Genomic DNA, 16,227 nt, shown 5'->3' on the forward strand with positions numbered 1-16,227 from the left:
AACTTCAGCAGTTATTCTCTTAAAATGCATAACCCAACATTTCTGATCAGCACTGAAGTGTAACTAATATGATCGATTCCAGAAGCCAACATACCTAGTTGGGGCTGGCAAGAGTTTATTAATCTCCAAACTAAGTATCTGGACTATGTCTAATCCTGATGAGAGGTAATACCAGACTGCTGAAAGAGTTGATAAAGTGAATGACCTGAATAACAAAACTGCACTTGTGCAATGGCTTAATGTTGTTGATCTTTGCTCAGTAATACCAAGCCATTCCACAAATGTTTTTAATGGCTTGATTGCTTCTGATGAAAACAAATGTGTAAAGGGTCTAATAGCCAGATCCTCATCTTCTTTCGAAGTTAATATTAACCAATTGGAAAGGCATTTATTTCCCAGTAAGCATGTACAGGATTATAATTTTAGTTTAAAAAGCAACTAAGAGAAACAAGTCATAGACAACCATGAGTAGGAGCTGGCAAAGGGCACACACATATACAAGGCCCCTTTCTCTCAGCTGCACCCTTTCGAGAGGCAGCATAATTTGACTGGCTGTGCTCAAGCAGGCTGAAAACAATAATCTATTGGTAAATCTATGGTAATATTTACAGATTCAGAGAAAGGCCATATGTGGGTGTAAAGAGAGGATGTACTTGGGGAAGAAACAAAAAAGCATTGGAAAAAAATTTGAATGATTCCAACTAACATACAGAATTATGTACATAAGCGTCATAACCATTTTTTACATTGGACACATAGCCTCTGGACTTCGTGTAATGAGATTCTTCCAGCATCTCTCTCTCTCTCTCTCTCTCTCCTGTGTATTCTTTACATATTTAATGTTACAATTTTAAGGTTTTTTCTCATTAGATTATGTCTGTTTTAGATTTTTTTATTTATTTTAAACAGTTTTCAACTATTCATGCTGGCATTGGATGCTAAAACGTTCAGACAAATATAAACAAATATACATTCTTTCCCATTCTAAAGCAGTTCTATGGGTTCTAGTGACTGTATATTATGATTGTGTAAGATACATAAAAAGTGAAGAGGCTATGCTGCTTTATAAGGAAAATAAACTTTCAACAGACTGCTTATGGGGAACTAACCATCTTATAACTGAGCAAGCTTTTAAAGAAGTTTAAAGAGAATTTAAACTTTAAAGTTCTCAGTATGAGCTACTTGGTGCTTTTTTCCCCCACATGTGAAGGGGGTGAAGATTCTGTTCAGTAACTGATCAAATACCTGCTTCCAACTTCATCAGCTAGATTATTCCAGGGTTTCCAAAAATTGTTTAAAATTAACAGCCTTTCCTACCCTCTATCTCAAATTTCTGATTATTTACAAGTAGCTGCTTTGATTGTGGTTTCCATACTGACCTATCACAGCCTAGTTGTGATAAGCCTCTCTTCTAAAGCAGTGTGTCTCAAAGAAACTGCAAAATATGTGAACTTCAACCCCCTAGAATTCTCCAGCCAGCTGGGGAATTCTACAAGTTGAAGTCCACATTTCTTAAAGTTGCTAAGGTTGAGAAACACCATCTAACTTTTTCAAACAGCCATCTTTAAATGTGAATTATTTAATATTCATTGGTAATATGGAAAAGTGATAAGGGAGAGGGAATATAGGAAAAAAATGGTTTAATTCATTGCCTTTTGATTTCTTTAAGTTGCTTTCTCCAATTATATTCATGCCTGTATAATTTGTTAAAGGCAAGTGTCCACAAAAAAAGGATTAAAAAATGCCAACTTGCTTTGACATATTGCTAAATGCAAAATACTGTAGAAATCAAATGGTTTCTTATTAAACTACATCTTAGTGCATATATGGAAATCCAAAATTTAAGGGCTGCCTGCAGCTCAAATTTCTCTTTACAGCCTTAGATCCCATGTTCCATTGCCAATTATCTATGCTAATATTTCTCAACCTTAGCAACTTTAAGAAATATGGACTTCAACTCCCAGAAATCCTCAGCCAATTTTGGGAGTTGAAGTCCACACTTCTTTAAGTGGACAAGGTTGAAAACACTGATTTACGTTACGGTTTCTACTATTTTGATATTGGGAACAAATATGATGGCATAAATCCATTAGCACAATTTTAAAAAGGGCTTCTAAAGTCTTCCAAACCGGAAAAAATAGAAGATAATGGAGTCACTCATTTTGAATTATCACCCCATCAACTTTTGCTCCAGAAATGCTAACCATGGCTTCTGGTCACTGAAATTTCCCAATTCGGGTTTAATGAGGTCTGTAAGAATCCAGATAACTGCTAGATGGTAAACAAGTGAAACAGAAAATTCTAACTCCACTGTCACTGAATGGATGTCTAGACTTTTATAGGTTAGATGTATAGATTAATACAATTCTTAGCCCAAGTCAGTGATTTTACCAAAAACTAGCTCAGAGCATCTTCTGACTTGCTTTTAAGTTTCTTATTACTTAGTTCACTGTAACAAAATCCTCTGTACTATTTATACAGAGGATACAAATAGTAAAATTATAAAAAAATCCACTGTTTCTCACAGATTGCAAAACAGTTTTGGAAACAATACTTAAGACATCTGAAGAATTCCTTACTTGTGTTATTTTGTGTGAATTATTCTTGTGTTATTCCGTCAGAGGGCCAAGGAGCTTAGGCAGTGTCAGCAACTCAACATTGTCCATGCAAATCAGCAACATTTATCCAGCAACATTAAATTTAGTTCCTTCTGAGACGTCCCTCTGCGTGTTTGTTACTTTCTGCCTTGTAAATGTCTCTGTCCCCTTTGGCATGAAGTTTATGCACTTGGCACATGACATATTAACACCCCCAAATAATGAACAAATACATAACTTTACGAAGCACTTTGTGAAACAATACTGAAGCCATGTAAAGAACTGCTTACAGAGCAGATTCCTTGGCCTTTGCTTAATCATCTGTCCGTGTTCGGCTGTGCTTCTATGTGCTTCTATGTAGGTGTTGGCATTAGGGAGCCTTGGTGGTGCAGTGGTTAGAATGCAGCACTGCAGGCTGACTCCTGGCTGCCACCAGTTTGGCAATTTGAGTCTCACCGGCTCAAGGTTGACTCAGCCTTCCATCTTGGTAAAATGAGGACCCAGGTTGGTAAAATGAGGACCCAGGTTGTTGGGGGCAAAAGGCTGGCTCTGTAAACCACTTAGAGAGGGCTGTAAAGCACTGTGAAGTGGTATATAAGTCTAAGTGCTATTTCTATTAGGAAAACACAATGTAAAAATCCTAACAATGGCTACAATGCACAGAATATAAAATAAACCAATTAACTGGAATAAATCAGGGATCCCATACATGCAAAAAAGTGACTTTGAAGAGTGTAAATCTATTAGCAATAGTTACATATTTATATCTTCCATTATTAATCTAATGTATTCTTCATAACTTGATTTCTTATTTCCCCTGTAGGCATACAACAAAACCTGGAAACCCCTTTCCACTTTAACAAGCTTACTTACATGGCAAAAGACCTGGCACCCACACAGGCATCTTTGAGAAAATATTGGCTTATAAGCACCCAAGAGAACACATTATTGACACTAACCATGGGTCACTGGTAGCAGGCAGGTAAGTGTGGGACTGCTATTTTATAATTCTCACAATGCTGAGAATATATATAAATATAAAATCACCCAGCTGGTTTTCATGTTTCAATGTGATAATCATTCAGCATTACCCCTCCAAAAATATGCTTTCCGTTTTCATTCCAGTTATAGCGTCAGCTTTTGAAGGTATATAAATCGAAATAAATAAATAAATAAAATTGAAATACATTTGAAAAGGCAGCAAATTTGCCCTGTTATTTGTTCCAGACATTGGTAGGAGAACTTTTTCTCTGTCCTTTACTCAGGGACTGAAAGTATTTACCAGGGTTCCAAACAATTGCAGTTCAAAAGTAACATTTACTTCAAGATCCCTATTAGACTGGGCAGAAAGTAAGTCTGCAACCACTTGTAGATAGAATAGAATAGAGCTGGAAGGGACCTTGGAGGTCTTCTAGTCCAGCCCCCTGCTCAAGCAGGAGAACCTCTACCATCTCAGACAAGTTACTGTCTAGTCTCTTCTTGAAAATCTCCAGTGATGAAGTGCTCACGATTTCTGGAGGCAAGCTGTTCCACGGGTTAATTGTCCTCACTGCCAGGAAGTTTCTCCTTAATTCCAGGTTGTTTCTATCTTTTATCAGTTTCCAACCACTGTTTCTCATTTTTCCCTCTGGTGCTTTGGAGAATAATGTGACCTCCTCTTCTTTGTGGCAGCCCCTCAAATACTGGAATACTGCTAACATGTCTCCCCTATTTCTTCTTTTCTTTAGACTAGCTAAACCCAAGTCCTGCAGCTGTTCTTTGTATGTTTTAGTCTCCAGGCCTTTGATCATCATAGTTGCTCTTCTCTGAATTTTTAAAAAGATGCTAGACAGTCATTTGTCTGAGATGGTATATAGGTTCTCCTGCTTGAGCAAGGGGCTGGACTAGAAGACCTCCAAGGTTCTGTTCTACTCTACTCTACTCTACTCTACTCTACTCTACTCTACTCTACTCTACTCTACTCTATTGATTTTGAAGTTTCCCCTGCCCCGATGCAATTACATAGAATAGCAACTTTCAATTTGGATGCAAAACTTTACCAAAAATTAGGTCTGTCCCCTAGTCACTGCAATCTGAAATAAGCTTTACATAACATCACCCAGTTCATATTTGTAACTTGGGTCTGGTTCTAAAGTATTCTTAAAGGTGATGAAAAGCTGGCTGCTGTTTTATCTAAATGAAAGAATTATCTTCAAAACAAAATGCTGCAAACCTCCATCCCCCAACATGAGTTTTTTTAAAAAAAGCAGCAGATGAGTCTATACTTTTGAAATGCCTCACCAGTAGCATGTGAGTACAAGGAGATGGGAGAGGAAAATCTTTTGTATTTAATGGGTTCATAATTTAAACCTGTTTGTAGCATTCCCATTTTTCTTTAAGACATTGGATGTAACTGACATATCTGATTTCCCTCTAGAGGAAAGTTTGCAAACATTTCCCCTAAAATATGCATTTTTGCTCTTATTTTTCTTTCGTGTGAGCTGCCTTTTATTCCCAGTAGTATCCATCTATTTCTGTTTGGATATGTTGTTAGAGACCAATGTAGATTCCATCCTGCCTTCCTTATATCACTAAGCCTTGTAAGATGTTCTTGCTTTGTAACCTTCAGCTGCTCTGAAGAACAAGCTAGGCTAGGAAGTATGTTCTCTGAATTCCAGAAATGCTCCTTTCTTTCTAAGCCTATTTTCTCTTCCAACTTAAAAAAAGCTATGTTGCAGTATTAATCTACTTTCTCATGCACTGATCTGCAAGAAATATTAACTATTTAGACAATGTTGTCTTATGGTGAAAAACCCAAATCTAATTCAGTGTGTTGTTCTCTAAATTTTGATTTGTAATGGCTGAAATCAGAATATTTGACTTGTGTGGAAATTCTGCTGGATGATTTTGGGTTTAGAAGAGGAACCTACATTGTAGTGACTGGTGGAAGGGTATAGATTAGAAGGCCCTTTGGCTAATCATAACAAGGATTCTTTGATGGACAAAGTGAAAGTTTCCCATCCTTTTCATAAATATTAAGAATTAATGGAAACCCAGAGGAGAAATGAGACAAGGCTCACTTCAGTGTACTACTATAGAATACAGATATAGTAGACAGTGATAATTGCTCATTTGGCAATCAATTAAAAGAAAATCCTTGAAAGAATCTCAGAAGTGAGTTCTAGCATTAGGAAACATATAACATGCAGAAACGTCCAAATATACAATCTCTTAAGTAATATATGTTCTTAACCAGTTCACTGAACCACTTGTGCTATGCAAACTTCTGAATTAACTTTGAGACAAAATAAATGTAATAATGCAAGCAAGACATTGTGAGCAAAACCATTGTAAACAAAACACTGTGAAAATGATATAATTTCCTATCAAGATACGAACTAGCTTAAAAACTACTTCAAGCCTATGAAATATGAACATACTAGTTTTTTAATCTCAGTTGAAAAATATCTACTTTGATATTTTATGTAGCATCTGTTTATTCAATTGTAATGGATGCTCCATATATATACAGGGACCAGGGGTGTTTGCAGAATAAGTCAAAGAAGTCAAGATGGAGGTCATAACTCTGCAATCAAAGCCCTGAGGCTTTTGGTATATGTGTTGATGTGACATGCATGTCAAATGTGGTGGAGCTTCAGTCATGTAGACATAACCACCATCTGATTATTTGACTTCCTCACAGATGTCACTATTTATATACTCTTGTTCTACTACAAATTACCTACAATTTTATAAAGTTAACTAAAACAAAAATAACCAGAATCAACTTGAGTCTCTTTCAATTTCATAAAAGTCCTTCATAGAAATTTGGAAAATTAAATTCCAGAAGTACAAATTCAGTTGCTTGTTGGCCTAAAAAAACCTTTTAGTTTATTTATTTGTCAAATTTACATAGCTGCCTATTTCACAAAAAAAGTGACTCTGGGCAGTATTCAACAAAGCTTTCTCATGTATATCAACCTTCCTCAGAAATATTAGAAAAATCTTGCCTACTCCAATATTCTAACAATAGTGTAAACTCAGTTTTTCCCCTTACATAACATCCATTAGGGAACACTACTGTGTAACTCTTATAAATAGGTTTCAGCCCTGATAGTACTGTACAGCCTTAACTAAGATTTCGAAGTTCTTCCCAAATTTGTCACCAAATGGCAATTTCTCGTATGGAAAAACATTAAAATGATACAATACACTGACAGGAATCACTTTAACTGTATTTAATTAGTTTCAATGGGTTTTAATTAATTACATTAAATAAAAACCAAACCATTTTCCTTCTAGCTTTTCCCACTTTGGGTCCTGTTCCTCAGCATACAGTCTCTGGCACTCCATCGAAAAGCCAAGTGAAACTTTCAGCTGTTGCATGTCTCGGTTTTAAGTCAAGTACACTGCAGAAGGAAAGGCTTTCTAAACCAAGAAGACTTCAATTATATCCCCTTCGCTCTCAACAGTCATATCTCCAAATGCAAATATCCAGAATTATCTTTGATAATCCACCCCGCCCCCCAGTAATTTCTATTGACCCAGATTTGTTGAAATGGACCAAGTTTGACTACCAAAGCAACAAGAGATTCAAAAGAGTCCTTCTGCCCAATCATTTCTTGTAATGTTTCTTTTTTGGTGGTGGTGGTGGGGGAAATGACACATTTTTAACAGGGAAAGGTCTCTCCAGGTGCAGTCTGGACTGGTGAAGCTGGAAATGATTCTTTTGCAAAACATCTTGCAATCCAGATCAACATAATAGAAGCAGTACAGATCAGATGGAACTCCAGCACAATGTGACAGTATAGAATCCAGCCAGACCCTTTTCAGCCATCTCTAATGCACGGTCCCAGGGATGACCTGGACATTATTGTAGACATATGGTACATTGGCTGCTTCAGGTATCAGAAGAGAAAAAGTGAGGAAGAAAGGCAGATTGAACCTTATCCTTATTTTTCTTCCTATCTATCTGCCCCCACCCCGGCACCACAATATTGGTTGATTCTTCCATAGACCATGCAGCCGTTGCAGTGGCACCATTCCTCTGACTCACTCTATTGAGTGCAAATGTCTGCTGCTGACATTTTAATGGGCATTAGTATAGAGCCGCCTTTTGGCAAACCCTCTCTCTCATTGTTTTTACACTCCTTCCACTATTTTGGTTTGGTTTGTCCTTTTCTATACTTCCACAAATTCTAATTCTGCCACCCCACACTATCCCATCTGTGATCTGTGATGCCACAGTGCCTGCATAGGCAGAAATACTGACCCTTGAAGCTAGGAAATAGAGTGCTTTCATCAACCATAAATACGTGTCATATAAATTTTCAGATCTTTTTTTCAGTTAAAGAAATCTGGACCATCCTTTAATGATTTAGAGCATGGGTTTGCAATTTTTTTTTCAAACTGTACAACCTGTTAATCAGCAACAAACTTACTGAAATCTCTGAGCAACAAAATGGAGACCATGGCATTTTTTTGTGGGAATACAAGTCCCACAAAAATATGTTTGTTGTTAACTGCATTTGAGTGAGGTTTTTAAAGAAAACCCTTTGAAAACTGAATCAGGGTTTAATACTGTGCATCCAGAATTCGTGAGATTTATTCTAAGACCAATCTGCATACAATCACATTCTAAATTTACTTGTACTGGGCAATGGTTAAGAACAAAATGTCACCACTGCTATATTTATGGCTTTTAATGTGAGGCCATATGTAATCCCCCCAAAATTTATATGAGACTTCTAGACCATCTCCAGAAGGATGAAGAAGTGAAAGATGTCCTAAGAATTAACTTAATTCAAATTTTATTTTGTTTTGGCAGGCTCTGCCTACTTTATGTGTGACCTCCAATACACATCTCAAAGTGTGCCTTTCAACTTTGCAATTGTTGTTTTTAACTCCTGTTTTTAACTTTGTTTTTGACTATGGCTTTTAATTTTATTTTATTTGTAAACTGCCTAGAGTCATTCATGCAAATGTGATGGACATTACAGGAATTTCAAAAATAAATAAATAAATGTCTAAATACACTTCCTGACATCCTTACTTTCCTTTTGTCCTTTCTACCCCTTTAATAAATATCATCTTATTGCTGGCATTTCCATCGGTGACATAGAAAAAGTGGAATAGGTTTCTAAGCGGCACTCCCTATTTACAGTTGTTGAAAATACCTATTTTTTTTAAAAAAAGCAATTTGCCTAATTTCATCATTTTAGAATTAAATAATCCAAAAGTGATTAAATACTGCAGATCTACTCTTTTCCATTAGTTTAGCTTACCAATGAATTCACTGTTCTCCTCTCCGCCCCCCCCCTTTAATTATTCCAATCTTCTGACGTCAGGATCTTGTGAATAATGTTATGTTTAATGAGAAAATATTCAAATGCATGTTTCTTCTTAATCATACAACCTCCCAAATTTATTTTAGGCAGCAACTTGTTTTCTCTTCAATGAGCAAATGTTGCAAAATAATGCAATGGTTATTCAACAATAAGCCCTGAGAGGTGAGTGTAGAAGTAAAATTACCCGGTATTTAAAAAAAATGAATTACATGCATCCTAAACACTAACCCATGCAGAATACCAAAAACTTTATGGAGGATATCCATAACCCCCCCCTCCAAAACCAAAACACTTTTCTACAAGATCGACTGTTCTTTTTTATGTATCTTGTGATACTTTACTTTTTCATAGCTTTAGCACTCTTGTCACTAGCATTGTTTCCATTTTACAGGTGATCAACAAGTCATTCAAATATTAATTTGCTGGAAAACAGAGACCCACATTCAGTTGCATGCAGCTTTTCTGGATGATTATTTGTGGAATAAGTCACATTTCTAAAAGGTAATAATATACTCAAAGCATCCATTAGGATGGTAAACATTTAAAAGCTTCAAGCCTGCAGTAGAGTGCTTTTCTCGTTCTAAACATGTTAACTGATTCTTTCTGCCATCAAAATTGTTTAACCGTAATAAAGGTGTACATCCTGCAACTCTCTGCTGGCTCGTGCGTCAGATTTTATCCATCGCCCTTAAAAAAGTGAGTCCTGAGCGACATTATGCAAACTTCTAACCTTGTATGAAAGCCCGAGCTTAAGAAAGAAACCGTCATCACTTTCCCCGAGGGAATGCCTGCGCACCTTCCGTGGATTTCCCATCTCCCTCCGTCCACTCCAACACGGGGGTGGGGGGGAGGGCGGGCGCAGAAACGGATTTGCATCTCCTACCTTCACTACCTCGTCGTTGAGATGCTTGGGGTCCCGGTTAACCAAGTCGATTTCTTTGGTGTGGACGTCCTGGAACTCCTTCTCGCTAAGTTCGTCAGCCATGACCTTGTTGTTGGGCTTGTAGATGTTGCCTTGCTCCCGGATAGGCCCCGTGTAGAGAAAACCCTAGAGAGGGACGTGGGGATGGGTGGGAAAACGATCAGTCCGCCGCGCTGCCTGAACTGAGCGTCCCTGGGAAAGGAAAGGAAAGGAAAGGAAAGGAAAGGAAAGGAAAGGAAAGGGGAGGGGTGGGAAAAATAATTCCCGCTACGATTCAGAGCTGCTGACTGAATTGGGGAGCTGATCATCCGGCCACTGTCCTCAAGAGTGTGTTTATAAAAAAGTACCTTCACCACACCCCTCCGCGAACCTGCCTGAGCTGCAATTCCTCCTCGAGCCACCAGGGGGCCTCTAGAGGCAGAAGCAGGGCGAGGCGAGCTCCGCGGGGCAGGGAGCGGCTACCTCGCCCTTGAATTCCGGCGCTTCCAGGCTTCGGGCGCCGAAATCGCCGATAAATGCAAAAATTACCCGCCCACCACTCCTTGGGAGAAAACCAGATACAACTTCACAGATCCTTTGGTTAGACGGAGGTTCTTGACTTCAGTGCCCACGATATTTTGCGCATTGCACGAACTCCCCTTTGATCAAGTTACTCTCGAGGAAACGCGAGTGCATCGCCTAAAGTCTCCTTTTATTTCGTTCTACAGTCTGCTACAAACATGGCTCCTTGGACTACCTAGGCAGGATCTGAGGTTGGCATCAGTTGAGCATTCTAAGGAATTAGGGTAGGTGACAAATATACCACGCAGCAATCATTATAAGGGCAACTTAGGACAATTTTGGTCCGATTTTCCCGCAGGCAGATTTGGGCGGAAGAGAGCGATAGCTAACTATTCATTACATCGCGGAATGATGAATGAGACTTCAAAATATTTAATTTGAAGTAAACTGACAATGAAAAGTGAAGTTTCAAGCCTTCTCCAACTTTGAGCCTTTCAAAAGTCTTGGCACTCTAATATCCAGCACCCAGCCAGCGTGGTCACTGAATCTAGACTGGACCACGTCGGAAAGGCTGCCTGGTTGATGGTGCCCAGGGAAAAGAAAACCTGCTTTGCAACTTGCAGAATTCTGGGGAGACGTTCCTAAAATAGAAGAGGAAATCGGCCTTTCCTATGCCCAGTCGGTTTTACTTCAAAGGATAAACAAAACAAAACAAAACAAAAAAGCCCCCAAACCTCAGTAGTCAGAAGTGAAAACTCCTTGGCGGAGGCCCAACCCGAGGCATTCTGTTAAGGCAATCCCAAACTCGCGCTTCCCTCTTTTGGATGGGGTGCAACAGATCTGCTCCACCTAAGAGCGAAAGACCCCTCTACAGACGTGTGGCCGCTGGACTTGGGGATTGCGTTCTCCAAAAATCCTCTCTCCCACCTTAATTAATAACCACAACGCGGTCTCTCTCTCTCTCTCTCTCTCTCTCTCTCTCTCTCTCTCTCTCTCTCTCTCTCTGTGTGTGTGTGGGGGTCTTGCATGCGAGAGATTTTGCAGAGCAGCAGAGCCTCCTCCCCCCCCCCCACTGCACTTACGAGCCGAGAGTCGTTTGCCTTCTGGCCTCAGGGTGGAGACGCCCTAGCTGGTGCGATCTTTAGACTGCTGCGGGGCGAAAGAAACTGAGCAACCCAGCTCCGGGGGTGGGGGGGAGGGGGAAGGAAAGAGAAGTACCCAGCCAAGGAGATCGAGTTACCGGCCACCACCGACACGAATAACCTCCCCTTGCCCAGAAAAGTCCGGGCTTCCTCCCCTCTCGGGAAGGGGCTCCGAGGTGGAAAGAACGAGATAAGAGGCGAGTCAAGAGGGCTCGCGAGGCAGCTGGTGCAGGTACCGGCTGCCAGGAATGTCAAGCAGTTTTTAAAAATGCAAAGCAGCTCCTACCTCTGAATCTACGTATTTGCTCCCAGACATGCTGTCTTGGGCTGGCTCGAGGCGCTGCAGAAATGTTTCTGATGGATAAATTGCAGGATCCGAAGAGGGACGGGACCTGACGCTGGCAACACACACGATTCCCCCCGCCCCGCACCCGCACGCACACACAGAGGCGGCTGCCGAGTGGGAAGCATCTCCAAGTGACCGGGTTGGCCGTCCGCCAGAGTTTGCTTCTGCTGCTACCTCTGGGTAAGAGCTGAGAGGTCTCGAGCCACATCCCTAAGGATGCGGGGGCACGCGGGGCGGGGGAATGCCACCCACTACAGGACAGCCTAACCACGTTCAACAGACCCCCCCCCCCGCCACTTTATTCCCCAGTTGGAAGCCAGAGGCGATGCTTGTTTTTTGTTCAGTCCCAGCAACCCTGAAAGTCCCCGGGCCCACGCGCCGGCTCTACCTCTTGAGCGGTCCTGCTGCTCCGGCTAAAGTAAAAAAAAAAGCAAAAGAACACGGTCGCCTTGTTTGCAATTGCTCGTCGCTGGGGTTGCGGTCTTTTCTTAACGGTTAAATAAATAAGAGAGAGAGAGAGAGAGAGAGAGAGTCCTCTACTGTTCTGCCTCTCTCCTGCTGTCAAAGCTGTGATGCAAAAGTCACGGGCTGCCTTGGGGCTTCTGCCCCAAGAGGAGGAATCATGCGGAACGATTGAAAGAGTTGGTCATCCAGCTGGATCAAAGCTGATGGTCATTACGAAGCTTCTGCGAAAAACCTCTGTTTGAAAACTTGGGCTTCCCTCTGAGCGACATAGGGACCTTCGTTCATCGCTGCTACATTTCAAAATATTTTTATTTGCTTGGTTCTTTCTCCCCCTCCCAGCCCAAAAAACCCTGCCTCCATAGTTAGTATAGTATGCATATGAATATATTAAAGAACTGGTTTGTTCTTCATGGTGTTTTACTAAACATAAACTATTGATGATACCATAAATAGCAAATGTGTTGCCTTACAAAGGTTTTACCACCTGGATTGCATTGGTATTGGAAATGATCATTTAAAGGGCATATGGGGTTGGATGGTAATGCATAAGTATTTTAAAGGGCATTAATGCCAGAGAAGAGGAGAGAGACTCCAAACTGTTTTGCTCATACTGAAAGCATGGAATTCAGGGTGTGGTTGCTGGCAGCAAAATAAAAAAGTGTAAGGAGCTTCAAGAAAGCAAAATAGAAAGTCAAAGTAGATAGAGACTTAGAACGGGACAGTTGGGGCACTGGGTCCAATCCTCCAGCAAAATCCTGGAAATTTAATCAAACATCTGGTTGTCCAGTATGGGAAGAATCCAGAGAAAGAAATATTTTGTGGGATATTAAAAAGGCAGGATATATTTTCCCAAAGGAATAATAGAGAAGATCCTTAAAAAGGCAGAAACATCTCCCACCCCACAGCCAGACAACTCAGCAGAAACCAGCTTTTAGAAATGCAAATGTAATAATCCATTCACCAGGAAGCTAGAAATTAGGAAGAAAAAGACACCTAAAAACTACATCCCCCTCACCCAAATTCTAAGGACAGGAGACATAATAGGATTAACCCACCAATACCAAAAGGGCACACAAAGACAGGTCAAAGTACATGAGACAGGAAATACAAAGCCTCAAACAGGAACAAGAAACAACCTCAAGAGCCCCAGAATGTATAAAAGCCCACCACTCTGCTCCATGTGGTCAGTTTTTCCAGAGCCATCTTTCTCACTGGCTCTGCTATTCAATAAACTACAACCTTCTTTCTAAAGCAGTCTCCATGTTGTTTATTCCCAGTTTGGACTAGACCCTGATGAAGATTTTTCTTTCTACACCAGCAGTGATTTGGTCTTGCTTAAAATAAACAAGCTGCTAAGGATTCAGTCATTCTACTGGCTGCAATGAGAGCCAAGTTGGTGCATTGGGCTAAAACTGTGAATTCTAGTCCTCCATGGAGAAGCCAGCTGGGTCATTTGGGGGCCAGTCCCTTCTCTTTCAGTTCCAGAAAAAAGGTAATGTCTGAAAATGTTGCCAAGAAAACTATTGTACATGGATACCCTTGTAGTCACCAGGAGTCAAAACTGAATAGAAATCATACAAAACAACACATGCACAAACTTGACTTCAATAATAAGACTAACATTAGATCACACTAATTATTTTGCATATCTATTTCATTAGTTCAATGTATTCCAGAATTCTCATTCTTTAGGAGACCACTCCCTTTCATATGTTCCAGTGTTGGTATTTTGGATTCACTGCTGCCGTTTTTTATGTGTCAAGATTGAATCCAGTGTGTCGATACAAAAGGATTGTGAATTTCAGTATTTCCACAGTAGCCAACCTCAACTGCATCCAGTCCTGCTATGCTCATCCTTCCCACCAACCCCCAAAAGGATAAAGCTGCATAAATCATGAGAGCAGAGAAAAATATTGGGTTTGCAGACCCTTTCTGGGAATCATTAAATAACGTCTAAAGGGAGGTTCATACTTGAAGACTTTTAGCCCAAAAGTTATTGGAATTGTCAAGAGGACAGGTTATGATAACTTGATCACTTCCAGCTCCTAAGCAGGAGAATTTTGCCACATCTCAGATGCAAATATTCAGTAATAAATACTGAAAAATCATTTATCATAAGCATTTCAAGCCCTGTGGTTCATGAGCAAGGGAATATCTGAAGCAGTGCTTTCCCTGAAGACTTGATGGGTCACTGGAAAAACATGATCCAGGCATACCTTCATTCATCCTAATTTCAAGTCATTGAATTTCTGAGTTTTAAGACCTACCTTCCTTCCTTCCTTCCTTCCTTCCTTCCTTCCTTCCTTCCTTCCTTCCTTCCTTCCTTCCTTCCTTCCTTCCTATTTACTTATTTGCACTAGGCATAACAATGCCATCTGTCTCTTCAGTAAACAATATTTGTCAGAAGTTTAAAATCCTATGTAACTTTTTCGTTTGGTGTTCTTTTGTAATAACCATGCAACATTGCAAGACACAGTTCATGGAATGTTACATACATGCTGGCACAGTTTATATTTGGTCAGATGAATTTCAGAACAGGTTAGGAGGAATTGTGATGTCTGGTAAAGTGGTCAAATGTAGCTACTTAAACTCAGTTGTGAAATATGAATATATAAGAAATGCAGATATTTGAAACAACTTGTGATAAATGAAACACATCACTAAGATCTAGAAAGGCAGTTGCAGTTATAGTTCCGTTAACCAACATTTTCATATCTAGAATGCCTCTGAACTGGCAGCCTGTAAAGCCACTTTTATGAAAATGCCTCCATTCTTTTCTACCAATTATTTACTGAAGGAAAAATAAGATACATAACACATCCTTGAAAATAGAATAAGATATGATTAAGGGTATGGATTGTCCTTTCTTCAATAAACTGAGTGTCAGCTTCTTTGCATCCAACAAAGTCAAACAATTGCTACAATGTAGTAAATCCATTTCTGGGGGCCCTTTGCTATATATTGCACAGAGTTGTGAGATGCAGTTAACAGAATGGTTTTATCTACTAGATCAGAGGTCCCCAACCTTTTGGGCAACAGGGACCAGTTCCATGGAGAGAGGTTTTTCTGTGGACTGGAGGGGGTGTGGTTTCATGTAGTGCCTGTGTCCTGAGGATGGGGCTTTGCTTGTTTGCGCATACCAGTTTCTGGCATGGCACGGACTGGTGTCAGTACAGACCCCTGTACTAATAACACAGTAGAGTCATGAGGTGCCACATTTGTGTGTTTGTTTATCACATTTCTACATCACCATTCACTATAAGATAGTCCAATAACAGTGATGTGGGCCTAGAATCTTTTAGAGGAGGTGCAGCAAGCATCTTTGGTCAGGATCTTAATTGAAGTCCTAACAGCACTGACTACTAGATAGAGCTGCAACATGTATTAGATTCTAGATGATCCTGTCTGGACTTTGGAGATAGCAGAATTAGCACTGGTTATGTCTGATGGGAGAGCAATATCAGGAGAATAAGATAGACTGGAGGTCAAAAAACTTCCTAGAAAAAGACTGTAACAAATCACTTTCAAGTTCTTCCCTCCAAACTTTTTTCTTCTCTGATGAATACCATTCTTTCAGTAGACAGTTATGCCTAATAAGATAATACTAAATTAAAATAGAGAAATACTGGATCCAGCCAGAAATTAAAACATAAACAACACTTTAAAGAAATTCAAATAAGAAAAAAAACCCTATGAAGGCAACAGTGGCAAGAATGCAGCCACCCTTCCTTTCCATTCTGGAGGGTGCTTCCATAACTAATCTAGTTATTCTATTTGGAGCAACTAAATAAATAAACAAATAAACTTCACTTTTGCTCTATATTGTTAAAGTATACCTAACTGGGAATCAGAAACTCTGTCAAGTCAACTGGTTGCATAGTGGATTTGGAAGGAAGCTACAATATCAGGTTCCTTGTGTGACATGTTG

At 39.9% G+C, this 16,227-nt stretch overlaps 1 protein-coding gene across 2 annotated transcripts in view; it reads right to left on the reverse strand.

The window, feature by feature from the left end:
* CAV1 (caveolin 1) overlaps positions 1–11,885 on the reverse strand; it is a 42,228-nt gene extending 30,343 nt beyond the window's left edge. The window contains exons 1-2 of one of the 2 annotated variants that reach the window (XM_081330169.1): positions 11,775–11,885; positions 9,807–9,971 (exon numbers count right to left, since the gene is read on the reverse strand). In XM_081330169.1, coding sequence (XP_081186295.1) covers positions 9,807–9,971; positions 11,775–11,804 — 195 coding nt within the window. In that variant the 5' untranslated portion in view covers positions 11,805–11,885. Of the gene's footprint in view, positions 1–9,806; positions 9,972–11,428; positions 11,482–11,774 lie in introns of those variants that run through there. The other variant, XM_081330170.1, reaches the window with a different exon arrangement.
* Between the last annotated feature and the right edge of the window lie 4,342 nt (positions 11,886–16,227).

This window comes from Vipera berus, assembly GCF_964194415.1.
Source record: "Vipera berus genome assembly, chromosome: 6".
NCBI classification, from domain to species: Eukaryota; Metazoa; Chordata; class Lepidosauria; order Squamata; family Viperidae; genus Vipera; species Vipera berus.